The sequence below is a fragment of the Tigriopus californicus genome, chromosome 4 (genome assembly GCF_007210705.1).
Source record: "Tigriopus californicus strain San Diego chromosome 4, Tcal_SD_v2.1, whole genome shotgun sequence".
Taxonomy (NCBI): Eukaryota; Metazoa; Arthropoda; class Copepoda; order Harpacticoida; family Harpacticidae; genus Tigriopus; species Tigriopus californicus.
The window spans coordinates 8,359,804-8,372,430 of NC_081443.1; the positions used below are offsets into that span (position 1 = coordinate 8,359,804).

Here is a 12,627-nt window from a genome sequence, read left to right on the forward strand (position 1 = left end):
TGCTGGGGTCAAATGTGATAACTCCCATCAATTACTCGTCTTGGTTCATAGTGCACCGAAAAACGTGGAACTGAGGAAGGCTCTCCGTTCCACATGGATTTCCAAGCGACCGGGGATGTTGGCGGTCTTTTTAGTAGGGAAGGCTGATCGTCAAGACCTAAACGATCAAATTGATTAAGAATCGTCCGAGTTCAACGATATCGTTCAAGGGTCATTCTTAGATGCCTATCGTAATATGACGTACAAGCATCTCTTGGGATACAGGTGAGACTTCAAACAGTTTTTTAGATTTATGATGACAAAGAAGACCGATTATCATGTTCCAGTTTTCAGGTGGGCATCTGAACATTGCCCGGAAGTGAATTTGGTGCTCAAGGCTGACGACGACGTGATTGTGGATACGCTCCATTTAGGCCTTTATATCACGACGTTTATCCATAATTTTGTGGAACCTTTCTACTTGTGCCACTATCTGCCAGATCAAAAAATTGGTCGTGATCCTGCTTTCAAATGGTTCGTTTCAGAGGAAGAATTTCCTGGCCACACTTATCCCGGATATTGTGCTGGTTGGGCTTATGTGACGAATCCTGTCACGATTCGAAAAGTGCTCGATCTGGCCGAAACCAGAGACGATTATTTCTGGATCGACGATGTTTACGTTACGGGCGTGATTCGACCGAAGGCCGTGAAAGTCTATGATTGGTCTCAGGCTTTCTTATCCAGCCATGCTCAAAGCAAAACTCATATTCTTGAGGATGACGGTTACAGCCCGGAGTTACTCGTTTGCGCCGATGTCTCTCCCAAGCAAATGACGCATGTGTACGATAAGTTCAAACAGAGTTACTCAAAAAAATGGGGAATGGACAACTTCTATTTCAATCATGAAAATCGAGAGGCCGTGCGGCCAGACTTGCTGGTAGACCCGTTTGAAGGAAGAGATGAACTCTAGCAAGCCACAAATTTGCGATTCCCTCCCTTTAAATGGATTTCGTAAAGATAAAATCTCTTGTTCCGTTCCGTGTTATAGTTGAAGAGTTGAATTCTATTATGGTACAAATATACGATTCCCTCGATTTAAATGAATCCAATTCATGCTCCGTAAAGATCAATTTCTAGCTCCACGTCAATATCGTATTTCACCACATTTTTTTCTCCCATTTGGGCGTGATACGGACCCAACCTAGGTTAAAAAAAGAAAAATCATCAAAGCTATTTTGGCTTTCCAAGGGGTTTCAGTCGATGATGATGGATGCCAAATCATGAAGGAGAAATATGTTGGCTGATCAATTGATTGTCCTGGTGGAGGTTTATTTTAGACGCACATGAATTTTTGCGATCTTGAAAGAAAAAAAATGGGAGAGACCGTGAGCATATCCATGGCATATCATTGAAAATCAAGCCCGAAAAAAAAGAGTAAAAAACAAGTCTGTTGCGGTTTTCTATTGCACCTCAATCGGTAACCACGGGACATTGCTACTCCAGCCGATTGAAGGCAGCGCCTCCACAATCAGAAACCATACCCTACCAGCAGTCCAGTTGTTCCCCATTTGCTCTAAAAACTTGTCTGTCTGGCTCGCTTGCATCGAACTCTCTTGGCTTGGCTTCTTTTGCATCTGTGATCAAATGAGCACCTCCAGTTTTCAGAAGTCTTAACTTGTTTAAATGTGCATGGATATCAATAAATCAAATGGTTATTGTTGGCACATATTGTGGTCTCCATAACTTGTTCACATAACATGCTTTGAAACTTATGGGATTTTTGGCCAGATATATTTTTTTAAACCTCGCACCTCGGAGTTATGGGCTTGGACGTTAAGCGGTACGAAATCACACTCTCCAAAATGGTTAGCGGATGCTCATTGTGGGTAACGACTAGTGCTGGGGCCACGAGACCTTTGAATTTTTTGACTTTTCGCCGGACTCGCCGCGTCCGGACTCGAATCCGGCAAAAGACTCAAGTCCACCAGAGGATTCGATTCTTTTACTAGAGTCAGGTCAAGCAAAAAGACTCGTCTTGCGAATTCTAAAGAAAAAAACGAAAACGATTTTTTTGACAAGTTCGGACTCGAATCCTTTTTAAAAGACTCGAATCCGGCCAGTTTCTCAAAACTTGAGTAAAAGACTCGAGTGTACTTGGAATCGAGTCCGGATTCGTCCCAGCTACTAGTAACGACCAAATCTTAACTTGGAGCAAGGACCTCTGCAAAGAAGGGATTCTATGTAGATATCCGTGCCCAGAGGGACGAACGACGTTTAAAAACCTGGCCTCTGCACTCATAGAAAACAATGCTTGAAGCATGGCATAAGAACATAAATTTGATAGAGATTGGTTAAGCATACGGTACAAGTAAAACATCCGGTATGCTGGATTTGACCCACTTCGGTAGAACGTGATTGTAAAATGACCTGCCATCAACAGAGAGGCACATAGTAACAAAAAATATTGGTTAATAATCGTTTGAAATCAATTCAAAAGTCTTACAAAGGTTAACAACAATGTAAATCAAAATTAAATCAATTAAAATCAGTGTCAGGGCGTTTTTTGCCATAACAAACTTCAATCTTAGTGTCATTTTCATGGTGATAAACCATTAGATTATGGATTCTTAGAGATATTTCATAATAGGGAATGAGTAATCACTAAGGTTTTACTTGACCTCGAAAACCTAAGGTTTGACTTTTTACTACTTACAGTGGGGTCGGACTTGTTTAAAACTGGGATTGCGACCGATTTTTACCAGTTTTCACCATTGAACATGTTTTATGTTTTGTTTATTTTGGATTTCGTGTCATAAGCGGTATGTTGAAAACATATGAGACATGTTGAATAAAAGTCCTCTCACATTTCCTTAGAAAAAAATGGCTTGGTAAAAATTGCATTCTTTGGGCATGGAAGCATTTCCACTTCATAGAACTGAAAATGTGAATGCTGAATTTAATACATGAACAGGATTAAGATCCATCGTGATTAAGGTCAAACATTGATCAAATATTGACCTTAACCAAACCAAGGGTGTCATTTCGACATATTTATCCCCAACCATTCAGAGCTACTATTGATGAAATGGATCAGTTATCTTCTTTCTCTCTCCCAATGAATGGGTAATTTGTTGATTGCTTCCGAAGTTTCCGCCCTCCCTGCTATCTAAGGTTGCTATATTTACTGCTATCCCACTTCCCAGGAATAGCAGTACCTCCGCATCAAGATTGAAGTCATTCTTAGGAACGCCAAGCTGTAGTTAGGCTGTGAACACTGACTTTGGTGGCAACATAACACGTGAAAAGACATTATCCAGAGTCTTGCAAAATACTTTTTTCAAAAGCTTCTGTCAATCATCTATAAAACAAAAGCTAGTAATACAAGGTCCCGCCAATTTCTTTGAACTAATCATTTTCAGTATATCGGCAGCCCTGAGGATTTGCACGATCTGCTCGTGCGTGATTATTTTTAGCAAGGTGGAATCTCGAACTAACTTTTACTAAACTTTGATTCTATCCTTTCTAAGTTGTTTGAAGTTATGTGATAATTTGAAAAAAAATAATGATGTTACATTGTCACATAAGAACCAATCAGTTGAGCTCTTTCTACAACCACGGTGATCCAGCCTTGATTGTTTTGTACCCACAAATCATTAGTTGGCCACGTTACCCTCATCAGCCGATTCTGAGGATCATCCAGCCAGTCATAATTTTGGTGCATAGCTGTTTTTTTATTTGTGCGCTGAGTCCAAGGATTTTGTGTGCTGTTTCGCTCTCTTTGTGTACCAAAATTTGATCTCGTGTGCCAATGTCTGTTTTTGGTAAGCTCACTTTTCTTGCGTACTCTTTTATCTTTGCGTGTGCCTTTTTACGAAGTGTTGTGTTTACCAAAAGCTTGGGCGTGCCTTTTTCTTTTTTGGTGTGCCTCTATATGTCACCCGTTCAAAACACAATCACTTCAGCTTCTTGGCGGCTGTCATAAACAGGGTGGGCATTTCATTTTTAGACACTTTTGTCCACCCCTGTCCAAAAGCGTCCTTAAATAGGGTGGACAAAAGTGTCCAAAAATGTCCCAAAATACGAACCTTTAAAACTGCAAATCTAAAAGAAATTCTACATAAAACCTATCCTTTACTTCAAAAATTGATCAATGATGTTTCCAGAAAGTCTTGACGGTTAACGTCATTCTCCACCGATTAGTTGGCGGTGCTACTTTTTTAAATCTTAACCTGACCTAATCAAACCTAATCTAACCTTACCTAACCTAACCCAACCTAACCTAACACGATATTAATAACCCTTAAAGCCTCTATCCAAACCTTTTAACATTTTGCCACAAATTTAAAAATAAGCACTGCCAACTAATCAGTGCAGAATAACGTTTATCGCAACTCTCTCTCTAGTAGAATAGAACTGGTGCAAGGCATTCAAAAACTGGAATAGTTAAGCATTAAATACTGGATATATAGCTTCATTTATTCAAATTTATTGACTTTGTTGCAACAATATTTTTGTTTGAAATCATCAATCATTTGAGATATCATCTTAAAAAGTGCTAATACTAAAAATTGAACATTTTACCAATTGCTAAAATTTAGTTTATTTCTGTACTTTTGTTTTGTTTACCTAGTTTTGGTTCTTGATTCCTTGCTTTTCTCTGTCCCTTATTTCCTGTTTTTTTTCTGACAGGTTATTCATCCAATGCGCGGGATTTGATTTCCCAGCAAGTCAAGTTATGTTTTATTAAAAAAAAATGATCTACTAACGAATTAGTACCTGCCGCTTTGAGCCACCCCTAAACATAGGGCTGCTCAGGTATCGTTTGTTGGAAGCAATCCAAGTCTCGCTTAAAACTAATCAATGGTTCATCTGCTATGTAGAATTGTCGGAGAGGTATGGGCAAACGGTTGTACAGTGTAGGGGCTCTATTCAAAACAAAGGACGCCTTTAGGCTCATTAGGAGTTTATTGTCCAACAAACTCGTCTTATGTCAAATGGCACAAGTAATAATGCCTCTTCTGTCACTCTGGGAGTGTTCAACGCCTGGATTGGGGCAAAGACCGTGGAGGCACTTGAACATGTAAAGAATAAGTTATCGCTCGTATCATTGTTGAATGCTATATAATTTAAGGGGTTGGAGTCTTTCCCAATAACTTAGGTCGCCTTCACCAGCAATGTTTCTTGCAAAGCTACGTTGCACTTTTTCTACCTTATTCAGCTCTGCTGAAGTCATCGGGGCCCAGATGGGTGAAGCATACTCCAGGTGCGGCTGAAGTATACATTTGGAAAGAGTCTTAATTGTAGACATATCGCTAGATTTGAAAAATCAGTATATCCATCCTCATGTTTGAATTGCCTTACACACTTTAGTCTGGATATGTTTGTCAAATTTTCCTTGGTTTTCAATGATTATCCCTAGATCTTTAGTAGAGTCGACTACCTCTATCGGGTTATGACGGTCATCTAGATAAGCTGGCGTGCCAATATTTTTGGGAGCAAAAGAAATTGCCTTAAATTTCCCACCGTTCAGTTTTATATTTTGCCCGCGTACCCATTCATTCAGACCCGATCTAAATCATTTTGAAGGTCCTGATTGCGATTTGAATCTCTACCAAAAGCTAACTTTGTGTCATCCACATAAGACGAGATTGATGATGGAAGGGGTAACCTTTGTAAGGGTGAAATGAAAATGATAAATGATAAAGGCCCAAGGTTTGATCCTTGGGGCACACCAGAGGCTACATTTTATGTGTGTGTCCCAGTACTCCATCAACTTTTACGTTTTGGGTGCGACCCGTCAGAAACTCTCTGAGCCACACTCGAACTATCCCACTAATACTTCTGTCAGTTAAATAATTGAGCAGTAAAGCATGGTCTACTTTGTCAAATGCTTTAGCGAAGTCCAGGTGTATAACGTCTACACAGTCATAATGCTGAAGTCTCTCAATTACGTCGTCAAAATGCTGTACTAATTGCGTCAGAGTGCTGAAATGAATTGGGAAGCCATGCTGTTTGTCAGGAATGCTATCATCGTCGTCACAATGTTTTCCAAGCTTTGTTAAAACAAGCTTTTCTATAACTTTGGCAACGTTTGACGTTAGTAAAATAGGACATTAATTCATCGCCAGACTTCGGTCTCCTCCTTTATAAATTGGGACTACATTGGCTGTTTTAAATTGCTCAGGCACCTTCCCTTTTGCCAATGATCGATTCATCAAGTAAGATAGCAGTGGAGCCACTGATTTAGAGGTACGCTTCAAGAATTCTGCTGTCACACCATCTGGGCCTAGAGAGCTACTTTGTTTGAGCAAGGACACTAAAGCAAGGAAACGCCACCTTTTTGTGATCGCCAAACCTTTCCCGCCAAGTAAGGCCTAAATTTTTGCCGCTGAAATTTTTGAATGTCAGTTATTGGCATAATTATTGAACAAAATATGTGACTAATATCATTTTCGTAACCATTGATGGTATGTGCTTAAAACCAGGCATTCAGATAAACTTAAAATGACTTTAAACATGTCTTAAAGTACAACAACTGAAAAGTGCTAATTAGGTTTTCTTGATAAAACAAGAATTTGCTCAAAACACAATCAATAAATTCTCTTTTGCCAAAAATATTATTTGTAGAAAATTCTTTCAGACACATCTTGACCAAATTTCAAGTAATTTGACGCATTTGTTATGAAACTATGGTTCTCACTCTAGGAATGGCCCTCAATCCAAAAGTAGACATACTGTAGCTCAGAGCTACATATTGTTCTTTAAACTCATTTGGATGCTTCATAATCATGAAATAATAATTTTAAGAGATATGGCACCTGTTTTATTTGACTATTTTGGTATTTTGGATGCTTTTGCAAGAAAAACAATTTATTGGAGTCCAAAGTGCAAATTGAGATCTAGTCTACTGTACTTTGATATTTCTCTGTGCCTCTTAAATAATGCCTGCCTTTTATGCAAACTTCCTAATAAGTAGAAATTTAAACTCTACAAAAAGATAACTCATTCATTTCTCACCAATGCTGCCTGATGTTTTTTGTCAAATTTGTGGGTTTAGACAAAATTAAAATTTTGCCAATTCTCTCTGGATAAATGCCAGCCCGTTGTGAACCGAACCATCGTTTTTTTGTTTTACTATCTCCATCTTAGATTTGTATGTTTAGTTTGATGTGAGGTAGTTTATTTCTATTTTCCTTCGTTGTCGTGTATCGCAAGACAAGATTGCATAGGCTTTTAGTTGTCCTCTTTTTCTTGGTCTCTTGATTTTGCTGCTAATTGATAGTCCCTCCCTCTGCATTCATGATGGAAGCTATCTTTGGAAAAGTCAGTTAAGAGGCTACACAATGTTTAGACTTGGTCTTGGCAGGGAAGGATCCTTCCGTAGTCAATAAGCCCTTTATTATAGAGGCTTTAGTTGCTTGGGTCAATGAAACCAGGGTGCTGCTTGAAAAACAGGCTCACTCCGAAGCCAAAAAATCGACTGATTTGGCCAATGAAGAGGTTGAAGAGGTGTCTCCACTTGAAGTAGAGTAGGAGAAGATAGTTTTAGAGAAAACAGTCTGTCCACTTTACCGGAAGCAGCCTTGTCCCGATGAAGGAAAGGTCTGTTGGTTTGACCACCCGAAATGGTGTCAGACGCTTCTCAAGTTCGGCCTCGAGAAGTACAATAGAAAGAAGGGATGTTCAAAGGTAGATTGTCCTTTTTTTCACCCGTACATGTGCCGTCAGTCCATGAGGCTTAAGACGTGCTTTAATGTACGGTGTACTTCTGTCCATGTAGAAGGGATGCAAAGAAAGGCGAGAAATATATCAGTTTAATTTCGCACTTTTAGAGCTAACCTATTCCTAAACCTAATCCCAACCAACCCCCATACCTTAACCCATTTAACTTTCCTACCCCCACCCTCTCTCCCAATTCCCCCTTCCCTTAAAAACCCAATCCATCTCCATTCCTACAAACACCCTTCTCCCTAATATTCCTTGCCCCACCCCTATTCCCAAAGTACGTTCCTATTCAAATGTAGCTGCCCAACCCATTTCCCAAACCCAACCATCCCCATTAGCTCATGCTTTGCCTCCAGTAGAACGTAGCTTTGTTGATAAGCGGGATTTTTTACGGTTGGAGAGGATGGTCCAAGATCTTGTGAACTTGATCCGTCAAAAGAGAGGCCTGTAAAGGGGTTATATTTGAACGTGCATTGTCTGATTTCTAAAAAAGACAGCACAAAAGTTAAGATCTTAGAAGAACTAGCCGTTGAGAGAGAGATTGCATTCATCTCTATAACAGAAACCTGGCTTCGGCCAAGGGTCTTAGATGAAGAACTAATCATAATTGGTTTCAACTTAGTTCGTTGTGAAAGGATACCCCCTGATAATCCCATATTCTCACATGGGGGTGTATGCCTATATGTTAGGAATGATTTGCACATTGGTCGAATGGAGAAGTAGAGGTCTTAATTTGTCATGTCCGAGGGCTTGATCTGTCTGTTGTAACAATGTATAGATCCCCATCTTGTTCAGTAAGCTCTTTTATATATAATCTTTATTGCGACTCTTGGTCATGTCAAGGCGTAAAAATAACTATAAAATAAAATCTGAGGTATATAGGTACACTATACAAAGGTTTGTTGATAAAACAAGAAAAATGTCAAGAAGGTAAAGGCAATAAAATAGTTGACTGCTCTCCAATTCACTGAAAATGGGTTGGATCAGGCAGTTCGCTCGAAAGCTTTCTTTGTAGGGGACTTTAATTTAACCCCAGAATGGGCCCCTAGTCACCAATATGTGATACCAAATGTATACATACATGCGAAATAATATATCCAATGAGACTGTACGTACATAGTATATCGCAATGAAAATATTTAAAAGAAATTCCGGCTAGCGTTGTAGAGTGGGAGGTTAGTCCTGATGGGTACATTCCCATTTCACAATCGACATCTCAGTCGTTCGAAAAGCTGGAATAATTTGTGATCTTGCGCAATTTCTCCCAGCATGTTGTTTTGGCAAACCAGAGCAAATAGCGCTCTCGACTTGTTTTTTTCAGTCACCCTGATCTGATCCAGTACGTCCATGTGACGCCTAGTAATCTGTCAGATCATCATGTTCTTGAGTTAGGGTCGACCATTACTCAAAAGCCGGCGTGCTCTAGTGTAAAACCGGGCAAAAAGGTCTGTCTGTCTAAGTTCTAGTTCAAAGGTGAACATTGGCCATTGATTATACATACAAAGATTAGAAGAACTGGACCTGGTTTCAATTCTGAAACAGGAATCGTCAATAGATGCAGCAGCCATTGACAAACTCGTTTCAGGTTTGAGGGAGTTTGCTCCAATCTAGCAGTCTCTGAATGTGTTCCGAAAGGTGGTACGCGGACAAAAATTTCAAAATATAAGAAGACTTTGTTCAAAAAGAGAATAGCAAACTATCATAAAGGCTAAAGAGCACTTCGAATCCAGTAATCGTGGGTAGTCTCCAAAAAAAGTTGGACGCAGTTCAGGGTAAGATTAAGGCCTCCATCGAAAATGACCATTTACAAACTGAGAGTAAGGTGGTTCAGGAGTTGATGTCGAATCCGATAAAGGTATCTGATACTGTACGTCTTCAAAAGAATCCATGGGCTTGTTCCAAACCCAGGTTTTAGGGTTAATTCTAGTGACCGTAGAGGCTCAAAGTGCGTTTTGAGAGCACCTTCAAGCCCTCGAGAATCTAGGCTAGTTCTAACAATGAAGTCCACTTCTCATTGTTTAATTTGTTTCCCTTTAATATTCTAGTGCACTTCTGCATCTTCTCCAATTATTGAAATATCTAGTTAGCTAAGGGTAGGCGAAGTTTGTCTTTGCTCTTGCTCTACAGCCTAAGCAAGCTCTAGTACAATGAAAATTACATCAAGTGAAACAATCAAAGCAGATTTCAAGAAAATCAATGAGGTCTCAAAGATGCGATGCACTTTTCACCCAGGTTTCAACAAGGTCTTCAGAAAAAGCTCGGATCACTAACGCTACCTGTTGCGTACATTTTCTTCAGATTCCTAGTGAACTTATAAATATTGGTGCTTTTAATATCGTGAAATTATAGTTTCGTTAATCGGGGCAATATATATATAGTAAGTCATTCTAGGTAGAATAAAGGAAAATACCTAATTAATACACAGAAAAGGTCAAGTTCATGGCAGAGTGAAGAATCTTATTATAATGAGCGTTGTTGCAAGACGTCATGGTTTTGCTTTACAAGTTTCAACAAAGGATGATATTTAATATAGGCACCTGAACTTGATATTTAAAAATCAAAGTTCAAAGGAACTCCCAAAGACAATTTTTCTTTGGCCCTGTACTTGCATTTCTTGAAAAAGCTAAATCCTATTCATATTTACGCCTGGAAGCACTCATCTCGACCATGACATTCCTTTAAAATCTGGATCTTCTCCTCATAAATGGATTTCACTTCAGGCGTCATTCCTGAGGCAATATTATGTAACTGAAACGGGTCTTGTTTAAGATTGTACATCTCAATAAAGCCGGCATCATCTTGAAAATGACAGTACACGGTGTCCTCGGATTGGGAAAAAGTTCTGACACAACTAAAGGTATTGTTTCTAGCATCTTGACACTTGCACCCAAATTGAGCTTCACATTCCACCATATGTTGATCAGTGATGGCTTTACATTGTTGATCTACGCCATGAGCGCCATCTTCTCCGTGATACTCCACCAAGAATGAATGTTGTGGTTGCGGTGGCGTGATGAAATTGCTCTCAGTCATCATCAGTTGAACAAAGGAGGTCCCATCCATATCAACCGGGACATGTCCCGTGCCCAATTCCACCAATGTGGGTGCCAGATCAATATTGGTGACCACATTCCCCTTGGTGGTGTTGGTGTGGATCCCAGGTCCCCGAACCAGTAATGGAACTCGCAAATCCGTGTCGTACAGCTGCCGCTTATCCAATGGTAATCCAAATTGGCCCAAATGGTAGCCATGATCCGATGTGAAGACCACAAATGTGTCCTTGAGACGATCGAATTGTTCTAGGGTCTTGAGCACACCATCTACGAGATCATCAACGGATAACAGAGTACGCCAACGGTTACGGAAAGCCTCATCCACCGTGGCAATCACCTCCGGAGACATCAATTGTGGTTGGGTTTGGATCAGCCAATGCTTCTGAGTGCTTCCCGTGGACTTGTGGTTAAAGGCCGGGGTTCTGGGTGCTGTATGGTTGAGAAAATGGTTTGCATATTGCGGTGCAGGGGTAAATGGAGCGTGAGGAGCGGGCGGGGCTAAAACCATCAAGAATGGTGACGTAGAGTTGATGGACTGGAAGTGGCTCAAAAAGGATTGAGCTTTCCTCCCTATGACATCAGTCAGATAGTCTTCTTCGTAAGAGTCGCCATGATGTTCTGCCTTGCCATTGATGGAGAGAGTGTAATTGTAATATTTCGAATTACCCACCAAGCCTGACCAAAAGTCCCACCCAAGTGGAACATGTTCCAAGCCTCCGGACGCTTTTGAGCCATAAGTATTGAGATACTTCCCACTATACATAGTCACATAACCTGCTTTCTTGAGCTCTGTGGCATAAGTCCGGGTTTCAGGTCCATTTTGCCATCTCTGAGAGTTGCAATTACCTCCCACCGAATTATTGAAAACCTTGGTGTTGTGTTGATAGAGACCAGTTAAAGTGCTGGATCGACTGGGACAACAGATGGGCGTTGACACAAAAGAATTGCTGAAGTGTATTCCATGGTCGCTGATCCATCTCCGAGTCTTTTGTAACGGCTCCAACCCGCCAAGTTCCACGTCCAAATCGTCCGTGAGAAACACCAAAATATTCGGTTTCACATTGATGGAACTTGCGAACCTCAGAAGCCAAATGATGGTCAAAAATGCTACACCCGAGTTGTACGGAGAACTCATCGTGGTTCAGTGCAAAGACGAACTACGCGTTTACGATGAAATTACGCACAAAGAAGCTTAAGTCAAGCTAAACAGGACTACTCTAAATCTGACATGGAATTGATAAGTAAGATAAGGAACGAATCGTCCGAGGGTGATCGAGTTCAAGTGTGTAATGAGAACGGATTCAATGCGGCAAGGAAAGTCGAGGGTATACTCAAGGAAAAACACACATAATGTACTTACCTATTGTATGTCTAGGGTACTCGGTCAATTCAACGTCATACTAACATCGAACTCTGTTTATTTTTAACATTCTTGAGATAACAGGCTTGCTTTGTTGCTCGCTCATAAAGCTCGCTGAAAAAGCGGTGCTTCACTCCGAAAAGCAGAAAAACAGCCAGCCAAAGGCAACAGTAGTGTTTGTTCTGAAATAGGCAATAATCAGACTCTCAGAAGCTTCTTAATCATGTAACGAATCAGTCAGTTGAATCATACCAATACTTTAAAATCAATCAAATGTTAATTCACTGAGTTTATTACAAAATATTTTTTGGGCCAGCGTCCGGGATAATGTATTTTCTTTTAGTTGGTCGATAACGATATGATAGATCAAAGAAAAGTCGGGCAAATTTGACTAAACATAAGTTACTCGAACACTTATAAGTTGTATCACTATGTTTATTTGTTGCTATCTAAATTGTAGTGCCAAGAAGTGGAGGCGCCGACATTTTGAAAGGATGTTATTGATTATCT

The 12,627-nt window shown here is 40.1% G+C and overlaps 2 protein-coding genes across 2 annotated transcripts; one reads left to right on the forward strand and one right to left on the reverse strand.

The window, feature by feature from the left end:
- Positions 1–86: 86 nt before the first annotated feature.
- LOC131878998 (lactosylceramide 1,3-N-acetyl-beta-D-glucosaminyltransferase-like) lies at positions 87–1,079 on the forward strand. The gene is made up of 2 exons (XM_059225185.1): positions 87–264; positions 334–1,079. Exons 1-2 carry the CDS (start codon positions 236–238, stop codon positions 947–949), a joined length of 645 nt encoding a protein of 214 aa, XP_059081168.1. The 5' UTR covers positions 87–235; the 3' UTR covers positions 950–1,079.
- Positions 1,080–10,135: 9,056 nt separating this feature from the next.
- On the reverse strand, positions 10,136–12,114 carry LOC131879182 (N-acetylglucosamine-6-sulfatase-like). The gene has a single exon (XM_059225428.1). It carries the CDS (start codon positions 11,890–11,892, stop codon positions 10,345–10,347), a length of 1,548 nt encoding a protein of 515 aa, XP_059081411.1. The 5' UTR covers positions 11,893–12,114; the 3' UTR covers positions 10,136–10,344.
- Positions 12,115–12,627: the final 513 nt, after the last annotated feature.